Genomic DNA, 26,052 nt, shown 5'->3' on the forward strand with positions numbered 1-26,052 from the left:
CAAGGTTATTTTAGGGGGGTCACGGTATTGCCACCCTTACTTCTGCGCTGCCTTCAGAGCTGGGCGGCCGGAGAGCAGCGGCTGTTGGCCAGGCGCCCACTCTGCAGGCAGCAGCATAGAAGTACAGTTGGCAATACCATACCAGGCCATCCTGACTTCTGTGCTGCTGCTGGTAGCAGCTCTGCCTTCAGAGCTGGGCTCCCAGCCAACAGCTGCCACTCTCCAGCTGCCCAGCTCTGAAGGCAGCGCCGCCGCCAGCAGCAGCACAGAAGTAAGGGTAGCAGTACCACAACCCCCCCCAACAACCTTGCATCCCTCCACCCCTACAACTCCTCTTTGAGTCAGGACCCCTATAAGTAGAACACTGTGAAATTTCAGATTTAAATAGCTGAAATCATGACATTTACAATTTTTAAAATCCTATGACCGTGAAATTGACCAAAATGGACCGTGAATTTGGTAGGGCCCTAACAATGAGCTATAAAAGGGCTACTAAGTATGTACAGTAACATTTTTGTACATGTATTTATTATGTATGTTATGAGAGTTGCACATGATAATCTCCATGCATCATCTGAAGATTCACCCCAATCTCTTCTAAAACCATACCAGTGGGAGTCTCCATAATGATTGAGGAGGAGCTGTTATAGTTCATGATATCAAAAAGTGTTGTTTAAGGGTCCCTACTACACTGACATGACAAGACATGGGTGCTCAGAGAAACAGTGGGCTATTGGGTCATTCATCATTCTCAGACTTTCATTCAGATTTTGCTTTAAATCCCAAAGGAAATCACCTCTCCAAAAATTAATGCTAAGGCCTTGATTTAAAAATCACAGAAGTGAGGAAATGAAACATTAAGATCTCCACTAAGCCCTTAATTCACCATAGGAAAAGGGATTGTAGCAACCATAATACGCATCATTCCACCCTCGCCTCACTAAAATCCCTCCTACAAACTCACTTCTGCCAGGTAGCACCCAACACTAACCCCCACTATAAACTGTGCTAACTTCACACCAGAGGTGCAATAAGGCAAATCAGAACCCTCCACCCTGTCCTCACCACCCTCTAAAGAGAGGAAATCTAAGCTAAAGTCTTCCTCTGGGTCTCTTCCTGTGTCTGTCTTTCTGTCAATACTTTGGGGCCAGAAACTGTCCTTAATTTTTATTTCTGGACGAAGCACTGAGTTCAATGCTGCTGCTTAACAAAATACACTCATCATCAACAGCTCCAACAAGCATAGGAAAATAAATAAGGTGAAGGCTGGAGTCTGTGTCTCTTTATGTCATTTCTGTATCCTTCACAGCCTTGAGCCTTCTTGGCTGGTCAAACCTGGTGAGGCAGGGCCCAAAGTGAAGAACACAAGTACCTTCTCCCCTTTAGAGCTGAGCGTATCACTCAGTGACATGATTATCTGCTGCTGGCCTAAGGACTGTGTATTACTGTTAGGCTAGCATAGAAACCTGCAAGTTTTAGGCACAATGGAGTGAGTGTAAGAGAAAGGAACCCTAAATGTTCTTACTTTTGTGGGTTTAATTATTACCATTACATATTATATTAAAACAAACACACACAACTATATCATCTCATGACACAGCAGGAGGAAACATACAGGTATACACACAGGACTGAGTTCTGTAGTCCTTACTTGGTACTTACATGGGCAAATCCCTCACTGACTTCAATCCCGACTCCAAACTCTTCATTCGAGTGCCAACTGCCAATCCCTTTCCCTAATCATTAACTCTAACGGGACTTTTACCTAAACGAGGACTGCGGGATCCGTCCCTAAATGTAGCAGAATAATTGTGGAACTAATTTTCTGTCAAACCAATAAAAAGAGGTAAAGGAGCTTTGAAAAGACAGGAGTACAGAAGAATCAGTTCTTCAGCAGCTATAACCAATTAACAAAACAAAACAAAAACCCCTAAACAACAAAGCAGAATGTGACAAGTCTGCACCTCCTAGAACCATTATTGTGTTGATCTAGGCAGAGGGCTTTCCCTCCCCCCAAGATTGTCAAGGTATTATAAATTAAGAAACTTACCAAAGAGTATGTAATCTTCCCTGAAATAGCCTGCAGATATGTCACTGTACTAAATGTGTTTCAGATTTAATGAAGCTTTAATGTCCTTTTTAATTTTGCCTGTTTCTATATCACCAGGGGTCGAGCAAGGCAATCAGCACTCAAGAGGGTGGTTTGGTTTAAAACTAGGAAAAACTCATTTGCTTATGAGTTGCACTGTATTTTCTTAATTAAATTTACTGAGTAAAATGGTTTAAGTTCAGCCAACCAATGACCTCTGGATGTAGATTTAGATTTATAAACAGGGTAACAGTTAAAGTACAGGGAAAAAACAACCAAAACAAACAAACAAATTAGAGCTATACCAATAGGAGTTTGTACCCTTATCATCTTTACTAAAGAAGTGATTTAAACATAAGCGGCATAAGCCCAATGAAAAATGCAAAAGATACCAAGTACAGAAGCAGAGGTAATCTATCAAAAAATCTCTCCCATCCTCTACTTTCACATGAGGGAATTCAGGAAGGGTTTCATTTCTTTCTTTCTTTTTCTTTTCTTTTTTTTTTTTTTTAAATCCTACTGGGTTTAAAACAAAACATTTTAAATCTGAACACTTAGGGTCAGGAAAGTGCTGAGTATTCTACCTGGGCTTTGAAATTATGGAGAGAGAGAGGAATGCTCAAACTCGAAGGGCCTGATTCTCATTTGGCAGTATAAAGGTACTTTAAAAAGTCAGTGTAAATTATATTGCCAGAGTGGTCCAAAAAGGCTTTAGTATAAATGAGAATTAGACCCTGAAAGGATCTACCAGCCAGGAATTTGTGTTTAAACAATGCTATTCTACTGTTGTACTGTGAAACAACCATGTTTCAGTCCCACTGCTTAATGATCTTCCACTACCCACATGCTGCTCACAAGTGTCAGAAAGCATCACACTTTACTTACATATAAAATTAGCATCCTAGAAAAATGTAAAATTTTAATCTTGCCCTGTTATTAACCAGGGTTCTGGCCTTACCAACTAACTAGTACTCCTGTGAGTAGTTCTTAGATGCGTACTCCCAATGAGTTCCTCAGAACTACTCGTGGGAACAATGGTTGCAGGGTCAAGTTCTAAGCTAATAACTTATCACGTTACATATAAATAATCTCAAATGTCTAATTTATAATAGTAATAATACTTTGAGATCCTGGGGTGAACAGCGCCACACATGCTGCAAAATGTTTTACAATATCTAGGAGAAGATTTTCAAAAGCAGAAAGGGGCGTTACGCACTGCACTCTCATTGAAAGTCAGTAATGGTTGGATGCCTAGACCCCACTAGTGCTTTTGAAAATCTCTCCTACCTAAGGTTTATAAAGGTTTTGTTTTGTTTTAAATACACAGAAAAACTAATCCAGAGAGCGCTTAAAGGACTTATCAAAGTTACCCAATTGACTCACCAGTCCTAGCTAACAAATATCTTGCTCTAACCACTACACAAAGTTGCTTCTTTCAAAAGTTAAGAATTGACACTTGATTAACAAACTTACAAAGGGATGTGTTGCTAGTAAGAATTATTACGGTCACTGAGCAAGTGTGGAAGAACAATCCACATCGTGTTCAGAAAGTAACAAAGAAGGAAGGTCAGAACATTTTTTTAGGACACTCAAATTACAAAATCTCCTACTTAGATTATTGTCTACGCTGTGCAAGTTGTTTTTAATTTACAGTTATACTGAAAAGCATGGGATGTTTTATTCTTAACTTAGACACATTCCATGTTTCTCAGCATAACTGCAAATTGAAAATAAGCACTTACAATATTGCTAGTGATCTAGCTGAAGAAGGACTTTATAGTCTGAAATGTTCTAAAATTTGTTCTTAATTACCTTGTGCACATTTTACACAATTAAATTTCCATCTAAGGATTTTGCATTTAGATTGTGCACTGCAGTTAAAGCCTCATTTTATGGAAAAGCAGCCTCCACTTTGGAACATTGAGACATAGGAAACTTTAAAAATGAGACTTAACTACTGGATTACATAAAATTCCCTAGGTGAGATTCCATTCCAAGACCATTCCTAGATAGATGGCTTAAAATCATCTGAATCTCTTCCAGTGAGGACCTTAATAAATATTAAATACCTCAAAAACTACTCTAAGATTTTTCTCTCTCTTTCATATCAATTTCACTGTCCTCTTATTGCACAGTAAAAAAAATAAAAAAATCCAAAGGATATAACAGCAATTTACCAGTGTTAAAGTGCTTCTGAGGTTAAACTGACAACAAAGAAAAACAGAAACACAAAGCATCTTGAAGTAGGGTTTCAATTAAATGTGCAGGATTTAGTAATTCAGGACAAAGAAAAAGAGTTACAAATTAATTTAATTTTCTGCGTACAGTTTGCAGCTGCACTCCAAAGTGTCTGGGGCTTAAGAACAAAGCCTTGAAAGGCCTCAGAGTAAGGAAAGCTTCAATTTTTAATGTATAACGCCATTAGTTGATAACTTGTGGAATCTGCGACCCCTGCGGAGGGGCATAAGTGCGAGTAACAGAGACTGATGAAGTGACATATTTGTTCATGTCTAGAACTATGAGGAAGAAGCTTATTACTAACACCATCAGGCCCAACAGAAATATGCCCTAATAACCTTTGAGACATTTCCTGGTTCAACATCTCTCTCTATAAAATATATTAAAAAGCCAAGCTTAATTCACCTTAATTAAGGATAATTAGTTTCACTTTTGCTTTTTAAAAACATGAACTATAAAAAATTAATTGCAAATTAAAGATCACCACTAAATTGCATAATTCTCCCAATCTGCAGAGCCTCAGAATTATATCTGCTTTATATATAAGGTTCTGCAAAGGTTCTGCTGATTCAGAACAGTGTAACTTCTTATTCGTACGTGTCTTATCTAGAGACATTATTGTTCTCCTTTATCCTTAAGGATGCACATACCTCAGTCTCCAATCCTGTAAACATGTGCACAACTCACATGGGTAGTCCATAGAAGTCCATGAGACTACTCATGTGAATAAAATTACATGGGTAAAATTGCTCATCTGCCGGGGGGTGCTCTAACCACTGCAATACAGGGTCATTCCCATTCTCTCTCTCTCTCTCTGGCGCAAAGACTATATAAACATTTATCCACAGGGGAACAGTCTTTGGGCCAGAAAGACAGAAAGGGAATGACCCCATAGTCCAGTGATTAGGGCACCCACCTGGGGGATGGGAGACCCAGGGTCCAGTTCTCCTGCTCCATCCACTCTTTATTTATCCACATCAGAATATCCCCGATCTCAGTGGTTAAAGCACTCTCCTGAGAGGTGGGAGACTCCTGGTTCAAATCCCTTCTCCCCCTCTGGGGGGAGGGGAAATTGAAAATGAGTCTCCCACATCCCTAGCAAGTGCTCTGGGCTGAAAGGTCTAAGGTAGGCATCCGGCACCATCACCACCACGTAAGGGGCCTGGTTCAGTAGGCGTGCTCAGAGACTGCCTACCAGAGCGGGCATCACACACAACACAGGCAGACCCCACGCACAACGTGGGGCTCAGGAGTCAGTTGGGCATCTGGGTGCCTGGAGGGAGGGAGCAGTGTGCATGCTCAGAGGCAGGAAAACAGGCTCTCAGGGAACATTGACTCTGAAAAATTTGGGCACCAAGGAAGTTTAGATGCCTACAGGTTTCAGCAGGAGTTTTGTGGATTGCAGTGGAATCAAAACCTGGGACTTAGACCCCTGAACCCCAGAGGTTTAGGTCTTAAGTACCTTTGTGGATCTCACTCTAAGTGCTTAAGATTTTAAAATGTACTAGCCACAGGGACATAAAGCACAACTCTATATCATAGCAATTAACTAACAGTTTATAAGATATTAACAAAAATACAATATGCGCTCCACTCTCATTCAAAACCTACAGGCCCAGATTTCGAAGTTCTTTACGCTGGCGCAAATCCATGGAAGTAATGGTGCTGGTCTGGATTTACATCGATGTAAAGATCAGATTTTGGCCCGTTGCAGACCAGTAATAACAACATAGAAAAGCAAACACAGCTGATAAATCTCTCCAATATTCTGTTATTTTTAAAAGAGAAGATTGGTTTATCACAGCGGGTCCTTCTATGAAGAGAAGGCCACATTAATATATATTTTATATATTACATATAGACACACACTATGCTATTCCCATCCATCTATTCAGGGACCTAATTGTTTTATTTATTTCAGTGTTACAAAGCCTGCCCACTGTGGCTTAGTGTTGAATGCTGGAAAACATGATACATTGAGGTCTCAACCTGGGCAAACTGTACCTAAACTTACACTTTATTGCAGCTTAGTTCACAATCTTCACCTAATATAGGGTTACATCCCAGCGCAGCAAGCGGATAAATCATCCTGGAATATTACTCTGGCTAAGTTTAGCTGTGAGTGGAGCATATGTGCTTCCAAGTCACTGAAGCAAAGGCCCATAAAATACACTAATTACTGGAAGTTATGGTCACTGAGTGATTGATAGCGCTCTGCAAGGCAACTTCCCCATTTTCAGCTATTCTGACGGGCCTCAACTGCCACAGAGCAATTATTAATTCATGACCCAACCCTCAGGCACTGATACCTTTACTTCTAATTCTGCTACCACAAAACTACTGTTATGGCTGGACACTGTCTTTCTTCATCCTGATGGCTGTGTAAAGATGATAAAAGTGGAACCTTTGTAGACTGGTGTTGTTTAGATACATTACCCAAAAACAGCATAGAAAAACAGGTAATTATTTGTTCTAGATGCCAGTTTCTAAAATGTTTTGCTTTGCACAATCAAATAAAATATGCCTACACCATATATTTTGCAGAATTAAGAACAAATTTACTTTAAGTTGTTATGAGGCAAATCCTGCTCATCTTACCCATAACTAGTCGCAGTGACTTCATATGGACTACTTGCATGAGAAAGGTAGTAAGTGATTGCCTGCCGTATGAGCAAGAGATACCGTAATATCATTCTTTAACACAGTCGTTCTCAACCAGGGGTACGTGTACCCCTGAGGGGTACTCAGAGGTCTTCCAGGGGTACATCAACTCATCTAGATATTTACCTACTTTTACAACAGGCTACATTGATAGCACTAGCGAAGTCAGTACAAACTAAAATTTTATAGGCAATGATTTGTTTATACTGCTCTGTATACTATAGACTGAAATGTAGGTACAATATTTATATTCCAATTGATTTATTTTATAATTATATAATAAAAATGAGAAAGTAAGCACTTTTTCAGTAATAGTGTGCTGTGACACTGGTATTTTTATGTCTGATTTTGTAAGTTTTTAAGTGAGGTGAAACTTGGGGGTACACAAGACAAATCAGACTCTTGAAAGAGGTACGGTAGTCTGGAAAGGTTGAGAGACACTGCTTTTACAATTTAAAATAACGTGAGAAAGCTCATTTCAAAAAGGAGGAAACGTGCCATCTCTTTTCGAGCTGCCTGAATAGACAGTTCCTACTGCATGGGTGTCTGCTCCTCAAAAACACCACTGCAATTATTAACAGTCAGGTCAAAGACTCGGGATCCAATTCTGCTCTCAGTTACAATGTGAAAGGAAAAAACAAAAAGTGGTGTGGAAACTGAATTACCCTCTCACCCCTAAGTGAAGGTCCTGGCACATAGGTGAGGTAATGCTGGGAACCCTGCACTGCCAAAGACCATGCTGTATCTCTTCTGTGGGCAAACAGAGAATTTCAGTCTCCTGGGTTTTCAATCCAGCATTTTTCAGAAGCACTAAATTCACTTCAAAATATTTTTTTAAAACCTCCAGGTCTGTGTATATTATCATTTTTACAGAGTGATTTGCAGCCAGTAAAGCAACTACGCACCACATTCAAGCATTACTGGGTCCTTGGGTAGTTGGTTATAGAAGCAACGGTGATCTTTATTAGTTTAAAGGGATGCAGTCAGAAAAAAAGTGAAAGCAATTTAAAACACATCATACTGTATCTACTGAAATGTGCTCAGATCCATCTAATGTGTTCAATTAATTTAACAATTACTTGCTTCCTCAATGTAAGAGTTAAGAAATAATACTCTTGTAACATGTTTATTTACTGCTGACCTGGTGTCTTCTGGTAGCAGGCGTTCTTAATGACTACAGCGACACCAGCCGGCACCGGCCTGATCCATACTCTCCAGTTTAAACCTTTATTTCTTTTTTAGAGGACTCTAATAAAACTCATTTTGGTTGTATCAACAGGTTGGGCTGCAAATTGAGAGATCAGGCCTCAATACGGAGGCAAATTATTCCAAAATTAAATTTAATTTGCTTTTGAGAGAATTTAGGATACTGAATTTTCTTTAGACACTTTGTGTACATTTCTTTTTGACACACCGAATTTGCAGGCCTAACATAAGAAGATAAGAACAGCCACACTGGGTCAGACCAATGGTCCATCTAGCCCAGTATCCTGTCTTCCCACAGTGGCCAGTGCCAGGTGTTTCAGAAGGAATGGACAAAACAGGCAATTATTTAGTGATCCATCCCCTGTGGCCCACTCCCAGCTTCTGTCAGTCAAAGGCTAGGGATGCCCAGAGCATGGGGTTGCATCCCTCACCATCTTGGCTACTAGCCATCCTCCATAAACTTATCTTATTTAATTTTTTTTTTAAACGCAGTTGTACTTTTGGCCTTCACAACATCCACTGAAACAAGTTCTGCAGGTTGACTGTGCGTTTTGTGAAGAAGTACTTCCTTTTATTTGCTTTTAACCTGCTGCCTATTAATATCATCAGGTGACCCCTAGTTCTTGTGTTACGTAAAAGGATAAGTAACACTTCCCTATTTCTCCACACCATTCATGATTTCATAGCCCTCTATCATATCCCGCCTTAGTGGTCACTTTTCCAAGCTGAAAAGTCCCAGGTTAAGCCTCTTCAGTATTTTCTTTTATAATATAGAAAATGCTGTAGGTAGTTTTCATAAAAAAAAAATTCAAACTAGATTCCATATTGACCATATGCATTATATGGATACAACACAGAATTCCAGAAAATTAAGATTTACATACACTCTGCCCTTGAAGTAGGGCAGGAAGACATAAGCACGTAACACTTCTACTTCATGCTCCACACTCACTATCACCTCACTTTTGGGTGCAATTTAGCATGGGGGTTAGCTACAAAGCCAGAAATGATCAAGGCTCTGGTTATACAATGTCCATTGTCCACCTATCTCCAATGGCCTGTTAGAATAGTCATTATGCATAAAAATGTTCTTGCTGCCTGTCCCTAGGGCTCCACTCACAGAATCAAGTGTGAAGAATTCTCTGTGGTGGTTTGTGGCTTTGGAACTTGCTTCTCCTGATGGGACTATCTAAGTCTGCATTTGGGGACTTTTAGAATGTGGTTTTAATTTGTCGTAAGTTCAAGGTTTTCAGTGACGGGACTTTTGCTGTTCAATGAGCAAAGAGAACATGGATGGGTTACCAATTTAGGGCAACAGTAAAGTCCTTTAAAAATTTGTTGTAATGCAGTCCCGATACCATGGTGATGGATATCTAAGAAATCCTGGTAATCAAGTAACTCTTAAGTGCTCTAGAAATGTGTGTCTGGATTTTGTACATTAGGATTGGCATGTGGGTTTGCAGGTCAATGTGTTTAAGACTCACCCAAGAAATGCAGCCCAAAGCTTTATATTGCAACACACTCTTGGGAGATGTTGCAAGTGTCAGAAAAAACATTATGGTTCTAGAATCAACATAATAGGACCTGTAGTGTAACCCCAGAGGATATCAAATTCTCAAAAGTCAGGACATTTCCAGTAAAGACTGCCTCTCTATCCTAAACATCTCCTGTTTGGCCCGCTATTTTGATATACCTGGTGTGATGAAGTGGGAATGTTCTTAATGTTTTCTCTGAATACTGTGTGGGTGCCTCGGTTTCCCCTATGCATTTCTCAAGTATCTAGGTGGTGGGATAAGGGTGTGTGATTGTTGCAGAGCCGAGAGCGCCAGTGTGATGATGTCTGCACAGAGAATGGCCGACACCCTGTCTCCTGGCAACTGATGGCCTGGGCCCCTCCCCTGCAAAGGTGCCAAATGAAGGTGTTGGAGAACAAAGATCAGGTGGCCTCATGGCCCGGGAAAGAGACAAAGGCCAGAGGAGGGACTGGAGAGTTTCAGTTTGGAGCTGGCTGGGGAAATGGAGGGAGCCCCAGGGCAGGGGTCTAAATTCCCTGCCCCCCAGGAGGGACCTGACTGAGGGGGTCCTGTTGTCTGTACCTACAAGCTCTGGTTTGGACTGTGTTCCTGTCATCTAATAAACCTTCTGTTTTACTGGCTGGCCGAGAGTCACAGTGAATCGCAGGAAGTTGCGGGGTGCAGGGCCCTGACTCCCCTACACGCCGTGACACCTGGTATGTAAAATCACGTACGATTCTGAGGCCCTTGCTTTACACAGGGCTGAAATGTAATTCTCATTTGCCTTTTAAGCTTGACCCTTGCCATCATCATAAGTGCCTATTTTAATTATGTTCTTGCTGCTTCTGCTCCGTGCAGCCTTTTGACACTTTGGATCATTCCATGCTCCTGGATTGCCTCCAGGAGTCATGCAGACATTCACACTTACCTCCTGTCACAGTTCTGTGCCTATCAAACTGCTCTCACTCAGTCTCCAGTGGCGGCTCTAATTCCACACCAAGACCCAACTGTAAGGCATTCCACAAGCTTCAATTCGCAACTCCTCCCTTCTCTTCTACCTACTCATGATAAAATTGACCCCTGTGCGAAGGTACCACTTAGATCTTCAAAACAGGGTTTAAGTAGGATTTAAGTGGTGCTGGCCCTCTACACAGGAATTAATTTGACTCATAAGATCAGCTAAGAATCCAGCTCATAATCTCTAAATGTAACCTTAGCCACTTCTACATTGACGATATTCAACTGAACACACATTTTGAATTCTTAACACAAAGTCGTCCTTGTCAACTCCCTCTCCTCGTTCTGACTATAGACGCTCGTGGCTTTGTGTCAGCTTCCTACAGGTAAACAGCTCAAAGACAGAAGTGTTTCTCTTGCTCAAGAGTATCCTCAAGCAGAACTTCATTCTCTTCTAGCACCCTCCGCAGACTCAGACCTTCTATTTGCCTCTGCTACTTAGAAGCTTGGTATTATCCTTGACCCTAAAGTCTCATCTTTCCACGTCTACACTTGTCACCACCTCTGTGTTATTTGCCCAAGTACTGTATGCTCAAGAGTCAGTATATAAAATCCCTTACCATTGCCTGAACATTGCATGTTAAGCAATTTTAGCATATTTATCTGGAAAAACATGCATGTGTGCCTGAAATACATATATGCCACACACACATGCACTGGATAGTTAATGCTCAGTTTTGGTGTCCATGCTTAATTACTGAAAACACAGAATAGCCTAATAATCTGCAACATCTCTTAAAACTCCATGTTAACTTGACTGCCACACACAATTCCTAAATACGTAAAGCTCTACTAAATACACAAATAAAAGAAAACAGACACAAATTACTGTAGATGATCAAAAGAACATTCTATTTTATGGGATTGCAAAACATATTCTTATTATTACAGATGTGCAAGAGCATTTCTTTCGTGTACGGGATAACATTGATAACCTTTGCAGGAGAAATGATTTTTTTAAGGTGGAGCTAGAAAGAAAAAGACAGAAAGAAAGGCTGTTTTTGTGAACAAAGAATGGAAGAGAGTTGAGACTGAGAAGGATACAAAGGAAGATGTGAAGTGGGAAGCACACCTTTATAGTATATGGAAAGTCAAATCACGCATATTCAAATCCCAGCTCTAACACCCACTCACTCTATAGCTTGGACAAATCATTTCACCCTTTTGTGCCTCATAAGAACGGCCGTACCGGGTCAGACCAAAGGTCCATCTAGTCCAGTATCCTGTCTACTGACAGTGGCCAATGCCAGGTGCCCCAGAAGGAGTGGCCCAACAGGCAATGATCAAGTGATCTCTCTCCTGCCATCCATCTCCATCCTCTGACAAACAGAGGCTAGGGACACCATTCCTTACCCATCCTGGCTAATAGACATTAATGGACTTAACCACCATGAATTTATCCAGTTCTCTTTTAAACGCTGTTATAGTCCTAGCCTTCACAACGTCCTCAGGTAAGGAATTCCACAAGTTGACTGTGCGCTGCGTGAAGAAGAAATTCCTTGTATTTGTTTTAAACCTGCTGCCTATTAATTTCATTTGGTGACCCCTAGTTCTTCTATTATGGGAATAAGTAAATAACTTTTCCTTATCCACTTTCTCCACATCACTCATGATTTTATATACCTCTATCATATTCCCCCTTAGTCTCCTCTTTTCCAAGCTGAAGAGTCCTAGCCTCTTTAATCTCTCCTTATATGGGACCCGTTCCAAACCCCTAATCATTTTAGTTGCCCTTTTCTGAACCTTTTCTAGTGCCAGTATATCTTTTTTGAGATCAGGAGACCACATTTGTACGCAGTATTCGAGATGAGGGCGTACCATCGATTTATATAAGGGCAATAATATATTCTCAGCTTATTCTCTATCCCCTTTTTAATGATCCCTAACATCCTGTTTGCTTTTTTGACCGCCTCTACACAATGCGTGGACATCTTCAGAGAACTATCCACAATGACTCCAAGATCTTTTTCCTGACTTGTTGTGGCTAAATTAGCCCCCATCATATTGTATGTGTAGTTGGAGTTATTTTTTCCAATGTGCATTACTTTACATTTATCCACATTAAATTTCATTTGCCATTTTGTTGCCCAATCACTTAGTTTTGTGAGATCTTTTTGAAGTTCATCACAGTCTGCTATGGTCATAACTACCTTGAGCAGTTTAGTATCATCTGCAAACTTTGCCAACTCACTGTTTACCCCTTTCTCCAGATCATTTATAAATAAGTTGAATAGGATTGGTCCGAGGACTGACTCTTGGGGAACACCACTAGTTACCCCTCTCCATTCTGAGAATTTACCATTAATTCCTACCCTTTGTTCCCGGTCTTTTAACCAGTTCTCAATCCATGAAAGGACCTTCCCTTTTATCCCATGACAGCTCACTTTACTTAAGAGTCTTTGGTGAGGGACCTTGTCAAAGGCTTTCTGGAAATCTAAGTATACTATGTCCACTGGATCCCCCTTGTCCACATGTTTGTTGACCCCTTCAAACATGTTTATGATGCCTCAGTTTATGATGATGAACGATTAACACTTGTTTCTGTATATACAATATAGGCCCTAATCCATAAACTGGATCTGCTAACATGGACCGCTGTGCCTGTGTGTTGCCACAATCAATAGGTTCCATACTAGTGAATCTGATTACAAGATCAGGATTTATCATTTTAAATTATTCAGGTCAGTGACCTAGTTATTTTACACATCTGTAAGGTGCCTAGCACACTGTTGGCATTACACAATCAAATAATGATGCTAATAAAAAGTGCCCCATCTTTAAAATAAGGTCAATAATACTTACCTATCTCGGAGGAGCATTATTTGGGTGTTAGTTAAAAGTTTGTACAGTGTCTTGTAAATATTAAGTCAAATATAAGCAGAAAAATCCTGCTTTAGAAACAAAAACCTCAGCTTTTACACATTTCCCCTTAAACTTATTAATTAGTGCATATTATGGACTAATATGCTGCAAAGCTCGCCTTCAAGTCTTTTTGCATTATAACGTAACTAAAAAGCATCTTAAGAGTGCTCATTATTAAAAAACAACAAAATATGTTTTATTTTCATTAGGGAGCACTAATGTTCACTTTCAGACAGTAATCCGTGATTGAAATTGTATTAATTAGAGATTAAAAGAGCTATTAGATCATTCAAACTATCCTACTTCATTGCCAGGCACAGTTCTCTGAAAAACACTGATTGCAAACTGCACTTCAACTTAGCCCAAGCTGCCTGGAATTAGGGTGACCAGACCACAAATGTGAAAAATCGGGATGGGGGTGGGGGGTAATAGGAGCCTATATAAGAAAAAGACCCAAAAATTGGGACCGTCCCTATAAAATCGGGACATCTGGTCACCCTGCCTGGAACACATTTTAGGGCTGAGTTATAAACCCCTGAAAAACAGTGTTTATAATGAAAGTGCTGACACAGTCTTCAGTGTAGTAACAGCAACGCCACTGGTTTAAATTGAACTTGCTTTGTCAACCAAAAAGCACTGAAATAAAACTACAGCTAAAAACCTCATGAAAATTTACAAACTATTTGCTATGAAATATCTGAAAAGAGATTTATTGATAACACACCGAATTAATGTGCCCTTTTAAAAGAAAAAAATACAAACTGCAAAAAAATAAGCCAATAATGTTTCCTTTCCCTGTGAGATGTAAACTGCTCTTAACCCCATTTATTTCAATGGCAATTGAGGATAGTCGGCATCTAACAAGATGGGGCTCATCAAAGTTAACTTGTTACTTTGCCTACTCTTTAAACTCAGCCAACTGACTTCTTGGACAGTGTTCTTAAACTTTAAAAGTAACCAGTTTCTCATTACCCACAGCACAGTAGCAAAGAAATTCAATGTATTTTTGAGGTTTAGATTAAATAAAATTAGAAGATTCTAACAACTGAGTTTAATCATCATACATCAAAACAGCTCTCGGTATCTTGGTCCAACACATTATTTCTTGCCAATCAATGTGCTCTAACTGCTAACTTGCGGGCATAAGAGTTTGGATATTTAAAAAAAAAAAAGTGAGTTGAGACAATTTTAAAATCCTAGAATAAACTCTAACTGCCCTCTCTGCTTCATCAGCAGGAGCCTGGAATAGTGTACCACCAATCCCCATGTCAATAGACAGAGTTACTTTAATGACAGTGACCTTGCATGGCTCTTTGAGCTTCTTCTTCACCTTTCTTGAGATATTTTTCTAAGCCACTGTCCTTGCTCTCATCATTTAACACATCACTCAAACCACGCCAATAAAACAGCGATCATGTTGAAGAGAGGTCTCAGAGGTCCAGATGACATACCAATTAACAAAGAACACAGAGCCAAATTGTTCTGTGCATCTGACACACTGAAGGAGAGAAGAGCAGGTAGAGAAGGCTTGAGGGAAGAGAGTAAACATAGACCCAAAATGTCCCCCTAATATTGGCTGATATGATGTAAAAATCAGTATTACAAAGACAAGCTGTAAATCGGCTTCTAATAATCCTTTACACAAAATCACAGGTTAACTAAAATTCAGTATCTAAGGCCATGTCTACACTGGCACTTGACAGCGCTGAAACTTTCTCGCTCAGGGGTGTGAAAAAACCCCCCCTGAGCGCTGCAAGTTTCAGCGCTGTCAAGTGGCAGTGTAGACAGTGCACCGGCGCTGGGAGCTACTCCTCTCGTGGGGGTGGGTGTTTTACGGTGCTGGGAGAGCTGCGACTACACAGCCACGTTAAAGTGCTGTAACGTTGGTAGTGAAAACATACTGTTAGTCTACTAAGAAATTATTCATATTTTAGATCCTGCTATGTGCTGTTATGAGCTGGGTGAAACCTTGTTATAGGTTGACTTAAAACCCCATTGAGAACAGTAGGTGTGAACTAACCCTTCAATTAACAGAGGGGTAGCCGTGTTTGTTGCTTTTTACAGATCCAGACTAGGAGTCCTGTGGCACCGTATAGACTAACAGACGTATTGAAGCATAAGCTTTCGTGGGTGAATACCCACATCGTCAGACGCAAGTTCGTCTGATGACGTGGGTATTCACCCACAAAAGCTTATGCTTCAATACGTCTGTTAGTCTATAAGGTGCCACAGGACTCTTTGTTCCTTCAATTAACAGAACCATAAGCATAAGCCCCACCCATGTGAACCTGCTCAGGAGTTTTTGGCTGGGGTGTGTGTGTGTGTGTGTGTGTGTGAGTGTGAGTGTGAGTGTGTGTGTGAGAGAGAGAGAGAGAGAAAGAAAACGAACAAACGAACAGGGAATACACACAAACTGAGGTCAAACAGCCTGTAGGAGCAGACAAAAGCATGATGGTTGACCCTGCAAGAAACCTGGGAAAAGGTTTTTGGGTCAGGGATGAAGATTAAAAGAGTGCTCTTGGTACTGTGAGCAAAAGAAGCTGTTTCCTGCTAAATGATTCCCTCTGTGGACAGAAACACAAGGCTTTGTACATTCTTTGTAAATAAACTGAACTACATCAAAGTAATACCTATCACTAATACCTACTCCCAACTGGAACACCCACAGGGCCCGAAACTTTGACTAGTTGTTCGGGTTGAAAAGAAGTAACACTTTTGTCCATGGGCACACATCATTGTATATCCTTCACAGTCAGCTAATGAACTGGTAAATACATGATGTAGATGATTTATATCAGAACAGAACTGAACCAAAAGTCTACCCTGGTCAAATATGAATGCATTACAATTTCACTTTAGCCCCCTGTTGACTACACTCACTTACAGAGACTGTGGTGACATGAATAAATTTTGTATTTCTCCCAAAATTCTGAGAGAGCTCCAGTGATGTAATCATTGACAATAGTGGCTTCCAACTGCAGTAAATTGAATTAACAGCACTGCATCCCTTGTGACCCATTAGCGTATGTCATTATTGTATATTCAGAGTTAGTTTTAATCAGTCTTGGAAAAAAGATTGACAAGATCTGAATGCAATAATTCAAAGTTAAACAAGCAACACATGATGCCCATATTTTCAATCTGGTTAAGTTTAATCATGTGTTTTTCAACAAATATATCTATATTCAATAAGGTAACATATGAGAGTCTTGGTTAACTTCCAGTTCTCTATGGGTGAAATTCATCCAGATACAGAGGGCCAGCACAAAGATTATGTCCCATTTAAGCCCTTTCTTGCACTGGACTTCAGCATAAGTCTATGCACCACCGGCCATCTGTACAGGAGGGAATTTCACTCTAAGTTAACATTATTTGACATCTACCAAAAGAGAATGGAATGGCATCTGTAGGATTCTATTGTCCCTTCGTCTGCATGTGGAAGAGGATATAAAGCCAGGACAAATCTTTCTGAGTTAAGGTCCAAGCATATCTTTGGGCAGAATTTTTTTCTAGACACTTAGATGGTGAACAGTGTAATCCTTATGGAAGTATATGACAGCCTGGAGGTGTTGCTGTTTCCCACAGAGGCTAGGAGTTTGAGATGACAGGTGGAAAGAAAGAAGAGAAAAGCAGTGGTATTGTGCCAATGATGCAAGATAGGCAAAGAATACCAGGGATCTAACTAATGGTCTCTTGCCTTATATTACCCACAGGCCTGTGTGCCCCTTAAAAAGCATTGTATGAACACTTAAGTATGTGTATGACCTTTAGTTCGATTTTGTGTGATGACCACTCTGGGATACAAATGCAGGGTCTTTCAAACCTTTGCTTGTTCTATTCCTCCTACTTCCTACTTAGACAATATTAAAATGGGACACATTATTTATACTAAGGTTGCCATCACTGCTGCTCCATGGGTCAGCCATTAGAAGTTCCTTTCATATGCTGTGGTCATATTGTCATCAGAAGGTTCTCCCCACAAACTACTAATATATTTTTAAATATTCTAAGGTAATAGAAAAGCATAAAAACAGTCAGACCTGATCTCTACCAGCCCTCCAACCAAGAGTCTTGGGTGATCCCGAACACAATGACTAATTCTGATGCCAGATCAGTCACCTTTCCCCTTTTTCCTGGATCAGACCAAACTGATTTCACTTGTCAATTCCTCCTCAAATGATTGGCAGTTCTAGTTATCCTAAGCACTCTAGCCCCTCCGTTGTTTTCTACAACATAGGATGCCCGCCTTTGTAAAGAACTATGAGATTTAGGTTTAAGAACCTCAGATGAGTACTAAGCAGAAATACTAGACTACTTACATTTTCACTGGATCAGAAGTTACCTTATGGTGAATGAAAATTACCAATATCACACTTGCAGAATGTACCTGTATCTCCCATTACAATATTTCTACCTGACCACATTCTCCTTGCATAGCTTTGTTTCAGTGAGACATTTCTAGGTGTGAAACAACGAGCGTACGTGAAAAGTTGACCTTTTGGTGAATACCCAATACTAAACAGTATAGTCAATCAAATGGCGAGAAATCCATCCCATCTGGCACAAAGCCACAATTATCAGGCTGTCTGCAAGGAACTCCACTGGGGTTCAGGAATGGTACTTACCCAGCTCAGCCTCTGGATCTCCACAGCCCTATGATAGCCCACCCTTAGTGGGCTAGTCTGCACTGGCCTTTTCAGACCCGGTATAGAACAACCCTACCCCCAGTGGCATGCAGGGAGTGTAGAGATGTCCTCCCAACCGCATTCCACGTACCCTGATCCCCACTCTCACTGCACAGCCCTACCAAAGGGCTTAATTGGTGCATACAGGCTCTCCATACCTAGGTGGATTTGACCCACTGAGAACGAATCCATTCTAGATACAGTGAAGAAACTGAACAATGGCTAAGCTTATATATACAAAAGGAACTTTGTATAATAGGGAATACGTAAAAATAATTGGAATCTTAGATTTAGTTCAGTTCTTTCAATGTGCCTATAAGAACAAGTATATATGTTTACATACCTCCATGAAGGAAATCCCTAAACTCCATACATCGGAATGAATCCCGTATTGTTCCCCTGAAATTCGTTCAGGCTGAAAGAAAGGAGGGGAAAAAAACATCTTCTTTAGCCTAGGCAAACAAACATGCATATCTCTCTCTTGAAAGTTAGTCCTGGGCAAATAAACTTGCTCAAAATTTTGCAAGAAACTTAAAATTCAATTTGTCTAATCTGGAAAATAATGAAGGTACTAGGTTATTCATAAACATGACACTTTATTTTTACCTGGGTTCTGCAACTAGACAAGGGGCTCTGTCCCGCTCAGACACGCCATCCTGCATGGCCATGTATCTAGTAAACTTGGCTAATGCATTTGTGCCTGGACTATCTTATTTCGCAAGAAAAGCAACAGTGTGCACCTGCACAACAAAGCACCATATCAGGTTCTAAGACTCCATGAATGGAACGGATTTACTTCAGAGTCCAGAGTGAGAGGTAAGGTATATCATGAACAAAAATATTGAGTAAAGGAATTGAATAGGGGCGTGGGGGATTAAAAATTAATGGGATTAATGGGACTGAATGAAACCAAGGTTACTGTTACAATTAGCAAGCTAATGCTTCAAAAGGGAGTCACACGCTTAGCAATTTTCTTTTAAAACTCTTCAATTAATATATTAAACAATAAAAAAGATTTCACTCAAAACTATTAACAGCCCATTTACAGAAATACAAGAACACTGTAAAATGAAACAGCTAGTTTTTATCTGAAAGCTACAATTCAAGCTTTCCAAGGTCAAGTACAGTGTGAAATGCAACAATAAAAGGCTCCATGAGACTTCTCTCCCCGCTGTGCTATTAATTCACCTGTCTAGCCAACTACCTACAAACCACTGGCTGTATTTCTAGTCTCTAATAATCCAGAGACCTTTTCAGAAAACACACTCCCAAATTAGTGCCAGTCCAACGTGTTTGGGGATGTTTACTCTGCACTGCTAATCCCAGGTTGAGGGCTTTTATCACAGCATGAATGTTAAGTAAAGAAACTCAGAGCTGTCTCTGTTATCTTTATGGATCACCATTCTAAATAGCTTTCCAGAATTACCATGCCAAAAAAGTCAGCTTGTGTCAGACAGAATGCTTAGTTTATACTGAGTTACATACTTACATAAAACAAGAATCTTAGTACTGTGGCCACCAAGATAATCATTCACAAACACAGTTATTCTAGGACAAGTTTACATGAGAAAGTTTTCTGGTACAATAATGTGGGTTAGGAGTGCAATCTTTTTATGATATTTTTATACAGGCAAAAGCCATAGCGTACGCAAAGTTATACTGGCCAAAAAGTGCTTTAGTCACTATAACCTATTTTGTTCAGGGAACAAGTTATAAGCTAAAGTGGCAAAGGGGACTATTTGCCGTAGAAGCGGTCTCTATGCTAGGAGGATTTGCCAGTATGGCTGTACCAGCATAGCTATACAGGTACACCTTTTCTAGTATGGACTAGACCCTAGCCTTCATTTAGGCAGCCAAATCAGATACGTAGTTCAATCTGGCTGTTTTAAAATTATTTACTTCTTTTTTATAACAGGTAAGGCTTTAAGGTACTAAAATATCGTGTATGTAACACTGAGGACTCAAAAACAACACCACCACCACTACCACTGAAGCAGGTGCACAAAATAGTTACATCTGTCCATCTACTTCCACGTTTCAAAGTGTCATGTAACACTGCTTTGTTTTGCAATCATATTTTCACACCAAAGCTTTTGTTCTTGCATACTGGTACAAAACACAAGCAATTTTATATTATCTTTTGGAGACTGAGGTATAAATTTGATGACTGGCAACAACTCACTCAAGAAGCAAAGCAATTTTAATACATGAAATCTGATCAAATATTTTATAGTTTGACTCCTCTCATTTTCAATTAACAGATGGACGCATCACATTCATCCATAAACAATAAGAAAAAAATAATTTCTTTAATGTACACCTGGGAAGGAGAACTGTAATCTGGATTTGTTCATTAAACGAAAAATACAATTTAATTATTAGAGCTATTTAAAGGCACTCTAAGAAGAAGCGCTGAGTTAGAGAAGTGGAGTCATTTGAAGTTTTTTGGGTTTTTTTTGTAATCACAGTATTTCCATTTTTTTTTTTTAAGAGATTGGAGCTGTAGCAATCAGCAGGCCTGGGTATCAAAAGTAATACATTTGATGTGTTTTACATTTTCCCCATACCTAATATTCTGATCACACAGTGCGGTTTAAGGCTTGTTAGGATGGTGACACGATTGTTTCAGAGGCTGAATGATGTGCACTTCTTGGCTAGAAAAACACTTAGCAAATAAATGGACTCCCTGCTTGTTATCTGCTAACAAGGACGCAAGAAAAAAAATATATATAAAAGCAATTAAAGGTCACAAATTTCTCCTCCTCCCTTCCATCTTCTGGAGTTTGAAAGGACAAATGCCAGGCATTTTGTACTACAGTACTGTTTGCAGATTGTCCTTTACCAAAGGCAGGATCCATTTTTCTCATTTATTTTTAGATATAAGAGCAATGTTTTTTGCCAACACTATATTTTAAACACTAGACAAGGACTCCACATTAATTCTACATTCTCATCTGAAGTATTGAAGTTTTCATACTCCACAACATGGGCTCGTGAAACCATTTGTACGAACTTTGGCAAAGACAAAATTGTGGTAGCCTTTGCTGTATTCTCTCAATATTATTTATGCCACCACTTTATTTATTTAATTTTAAACCTAGTCTTTCCAATGGGACTAGAGTCACTTGCCCCTTAACAGGCATGGTAAAATGGTAGAATCCAATCTGTCAAACCTATGACAGAAGTCCCCAGAAAGAGATATCATAAAAGTTTGTTAATCTGATTTAATAGGAATGGAAATATATGTATATTATTCTGTAGACAGAACATACAAGTAATCTCATCATGGCACGCAAAATTTCTTGGTTAAGTAATAGACGAAACGTACTGATTAAATGGATAAGTGTTGCATGAAAGTGACAAACACTAAAAACATGCAAGTTAATGGTCTAATGATATAATACTTTCTGTCTTGTCTAGTGATTTCCTGTATAACAAAACCAATGTATGTCATTGGGGTGAACTAAGGTGGGGGCTTAGCACTTTCCACTTACCAACTTTGCACTTTCACCCTAACACATTTTGCAAACATTTTCAAACTGAACTATGAATAGATCTGATAGAAACTGTTTTAGGCAAGCAAAGCACTTAAGCACATGTTTAGATTCACTGAAGTCAATGAGACTTAAGCACACGCTTAAATGTCTGCTAAACTGAGGCCTTAGAAAATGGTTCCAAAACTGCGAGCAACAATGGAGCATGGGTGATCCGCCAAGCACATGCTGGCTACCCCTGGAGAGCCAGCTGTTTATATTGTATTGGCCTCTCCTCTGTTCCAAGCTGTTACACTGCTTTTGAGACAACTATAAATACATTAAAAGAAATACTTTCCCAATATTACTTTTCCTTATCAGCAATTGCTGTAGCTGTCACAGAGATGCTGTGTGATCACAAGGAGGAGGGGGGTTAGTCTGTGTGATGGTGAATGGGAGCAGTTTCCATGGGACATACTCTATTAAGATGCAGATAGGAAGAAATCTGAGAAAACCGCTGATTTAAAAATATATCCTACATCATATAGAACAAAGCAGCATACAAAGACTTCTTTTGAAATGTTATTTCTGCATAAATTTACTTACCGCCATATAAGCATTTGTTCCAACATACGTCTTGGCTATAGAATTCACCAGCTATCAGACAAAACAGTCTGTTAGAACAATATAAAGATAATGTGGAAATAAAATGGGCAATTATTCCTCATTTAACCTACAATAATCATTTCTATAAATCAACTAAAAATTATGTAAAAGGGGACAAATTTATCTACAAAGGCATTAAAAATGATTAAATCGGTCTTTTCTTTTGAATGTGAGCTCCAATTTAAAACAAGCACTGCGTTACAGTTTATAGCAGATAACCTTAAACAATTCCGTTAAACAGGATGCTTATAGCTTTAGTACCCCCAAACTAGTCTGATATAAAAAGTCAATTTGAAGTAGGATTGAACACACTCATTTTTCAGTCAGCTGGCTCAAGATGTGAATAAAGCCACATTCATTACTAGAACGCAATGAGCACTAAATACGCTGGAGGGACAACAGACTTTGACAACTTATAATACAACGCTGACCTTCTCTTTGGTCCTCATGTTTGGCGGAGAGAAAAGGTGGCTGCAATTCAAATCAACATCACAGCAAGCTCATGGGTCACTATCACTGAGGTTCTCCAGGGAGGCCCAAAATGGAAATTAATTAAAATTTGTGCTGCACATTGTCAAGGCCCACCACTATTGTTGCTACCAATATTAATTTTTATTGTGGGCCAGTTGGGCTCCCCAGACACATCTCCCACTCTGCCCTCCCTTTTGTCTGGCCAAAACGCTTTCATATCGAAGCTGCATATCAATGAAGTTTGCTATTCGTAAGTAGTAATTACAATATCAGCAGTTTTTACTGTCATTAAACAATGAACAATCATATTCTGATGAAGGAAAGTCGCTTGGAGATTACAAATGAATAACACTCTCCCAGCAGAGGAGAGTTTGCTGCGGGCCTGTTTGTCTTGTAGCCAGGTGATTTCTATTTTAGAAAAAAGAGTAGGCAAATAGCTAAGGGAGGGGATACCTGTGTGCTAACCCCAAAGTCGCACAGCTTCACCTGTCCTCGTGTGTTCACCAACATATTAGAGGGTTTCACATCTGTCAAAGAGGGACAAAAGAGGGCTTTCAAATAAATTATTCTCTGTATGCAATTTTGATATAAAGATATATATGCATCTAGTCATGTCAGGTTTTTAATAGCAGACATTTTAAATTCAATCTCTTTGATCTGTAACACTCTAGCATTGCACTACTTCCTCACTGAGGTTGGATTCCAATAATTTAAACCTACATTCTAGTCTAACCCTCTTATAAACCCTATATTGATCTTCTTGTAATCGTCTCTCTTCAACTGCTTGGATTTCAAGTAGAGGTAACAAGATTTAAAAAAAATTATTATATACACATTCTATATTATTGCATAGACATACATATTATATACACCCCTCACACACACACAAAATGCTGGCATACACATACACACAAACATAAATATACACACATCAAAGACTCTCGCAGAATCTAGCTCCAATTCTGCAGCCAGATCCAAACAAGGTGGATCTATGTGCCTACACAGAGCCCTGTTGAAGTCAACGTGGCTCTACCCGCATGGCTCCTATTACAGGACTGGTGCACTCCTCCCATGATCTCAGTGCTGTCACATAAATGAACTGCCACAATCCTATAAAATCCCACTCTAACAAATAAATACACCAAGGAACATCATAAAATAAGCCCCCCTCAGTGCAGAGATTATAAAGTTGACACTCTGTGACACAAAATAGAAGTGGTAAGATTATGTTGCATACTGTACATTCTTCCAGTAGATAGACTTTTAATTGTTTCCTGTAACTGATCAAATGTAGTGCAGATCTTTCCATTCCAGGGATGCTGGCCAGAATACATGAAAAACGGTTTGATGCAGCTCTGACCAAAAACTTGCACAGATTAAAGTATGGTGGATGTGTGTAATGACTGTTTTCTCATGGCATTATGGAATTGAAAGTAATAGCTTGCGTCTTTGCCTTCTTTAAAAGTGAACAGTAGTTGGGTGCAGATGGATGAAAACCAACTACGAGAGAACCTAATTTTGTTTATCATTAACTTTGGCTTTGTTTAGCAGATGTTTTCCGGGTATCACAGTAGCTTGCTTAATTTGTCTTTGTAATGTAAGTATATAACTTCAATTAACAAGCTGATTAAATGCTCTGATGTTTGGGGCAAAAAGAAAGCTATTTTTTTTAAAGGGTGGGCACCGTCAATAATTTGGTGATGTTCTCCATGCTTCAAGATCATATTAATAAAATTAGTGTATTTGTAATCTCTCTCCCCGATACCCAAAACACAAACTCACCATCATGTATCTCCATCATGTCACAGCTTCAAGGACACAGTGCCTATTTCACATAACCCTTATTTCAACTGTATAGATTCAGTTTGCCTCTGACACTCTTAATGATTTCTCACCGACCTCACCAGTAGGTGAGGCAAAATACTGATTTAAAACTATCCATGCAGTCGGAAGAACCTCAGTGCTCTTTCAACCAACATTTTAAAATACATTATTTACTAATACAAATTCTGGGAAGATTCAAGTATTGTCTGTTTGTAGCAATCTATTAAACTGTATACAACTCTCTACTGCTGGGTGACCACTCTCAATTAACTAGACCTGGAGTGTCACCAGCATGTCTCCATTATGAATGTCTAAGAAGAACACTACAGCAGCCATAGGCTGTACAATAATCCTATTCATTATGTTTAATTGTCTTCTGCAAATATGTCAGCAGATACATCTACCTAGTTATTACGTCTGCATTGCATTCTAATGAGCTAAACAGCAGGTACAATTAAATATGCAAAATATGCTGACATTTTGCATTACAAATTAATCTGTTTACAGCAGGAATGCATTTAAAGGAAGATTGCAGTGAAACATGAAGTCCCTACATCTAATTGCAGAGCAAAGCCAATGGCTCCAAAACACTTGTAGATATTTAAAAAAGGATAATTAACAATCAAACAAGCACAGTAACTAGCTTGACACGGTCAGACTGAATTCTTGGGAGAGGTCCCTAGTTCAGAGTCTGTGAGCAACATGGTGTACAGATGATTGTAAGTGGCCAGCCAGCCACCTGCTACTGATGCACCTTACGTTCACAATACTCCTCTCCCCACTTTCCTCATATCTGACACCTGCCCAATACAACATGAGAGAAGGGTCAGAGGGCAGCAGCTGGGAGGATGTGTGACATAGGTAAGAGTTATGCTGGGGAAAGTGTGGTCCACATGATTATATGAGGATCCCAGAGTTCTGGAGGCTCTCAGGCTATTAGAGTCTCAATCTACCCGCATATTTTTACCAAATGCAGTACAATGATTGGATCTGTATTACAACAGTGGTTTAACAATGGCAACATTCATGTATTTTATACACAGAGAGCCAAACCTTTAGTCCCTCCAGTATCACTGGCAAAGTTCCCATTGATTTCAACAGGACTAGGCTTTGGCTCTTAGATTGAACTTCAGCTTAGTCAGGAGAAGGAAGTCAGCGGCTTTCCCCACCCTTGCTGCATTCACTGCATCTAGCTGTTTTGCAAGGCACCTAAAAACGCTGCCGTTCTCTACTCTGAATTACAGGAGCCTCTTCCAGGCATTAGGTTTATACCTAATGCCTGGAAGAGGAAGGAGGAAGAACACAGCAGCTCTCTCTGAGAAACACCAGTCCCACAGTGTGAGGGA

At 39.7% G+C, this 26,052-nt stretch overlaps 1 protein-coding gene across 7 annotated transcripts in view; it reads right to left on the reverse strand.

The window, feature by feature from the left end:
- MAP2K5 (mitogen-activated protein kinase kinase 5) overlaps nucleotides 1–26,052 on the reverse strand; it is a 186,708-nt gene that overhangs the window by 69,055 nt on the left and 91,601 nt on the right. For all 7 annotated transcript variants that reach the window (XM_054041147.1, XM_054041146.1, XM_054041145.1 and 4 more), the window contains 3 exons: nucleotides 23,336–23,409; nucleotides 22,352–22,402; nucleotides 18,616–18,687 (listed from right to left, as the gene is read on the reverse strand). In XM_054041147.1, coding sequence (XP_053897122.1) covers nucleotides 18,616–18,687; nucleotides 22,352–22,402; nucleotides 23,336–23,409 — 197 coding nt within the window. The remainder of the gene's footprint in view (nucleotides 1–18,615; nucleotides 18,688–22,351; nucleotides 22,403–23,335; nucleotides 23,410–26,052) is intronic.

Source organism: Malaclemys terrapin, chromosome 10 (assembly GCF_027887155.1).
Source record: "Malaclemys terrapin pileata isolate rMalTer1 chromosome 10, rMalTer1.hap1, whole genome shotgun sequence".
In the NCBI taxonomy this organism is placed as follows: domain Eukaryota; kingdom Metazoa; phylum Chordata; order Testudines; family Emydidae; genus Malaclemys; species Malaclemys terrapin.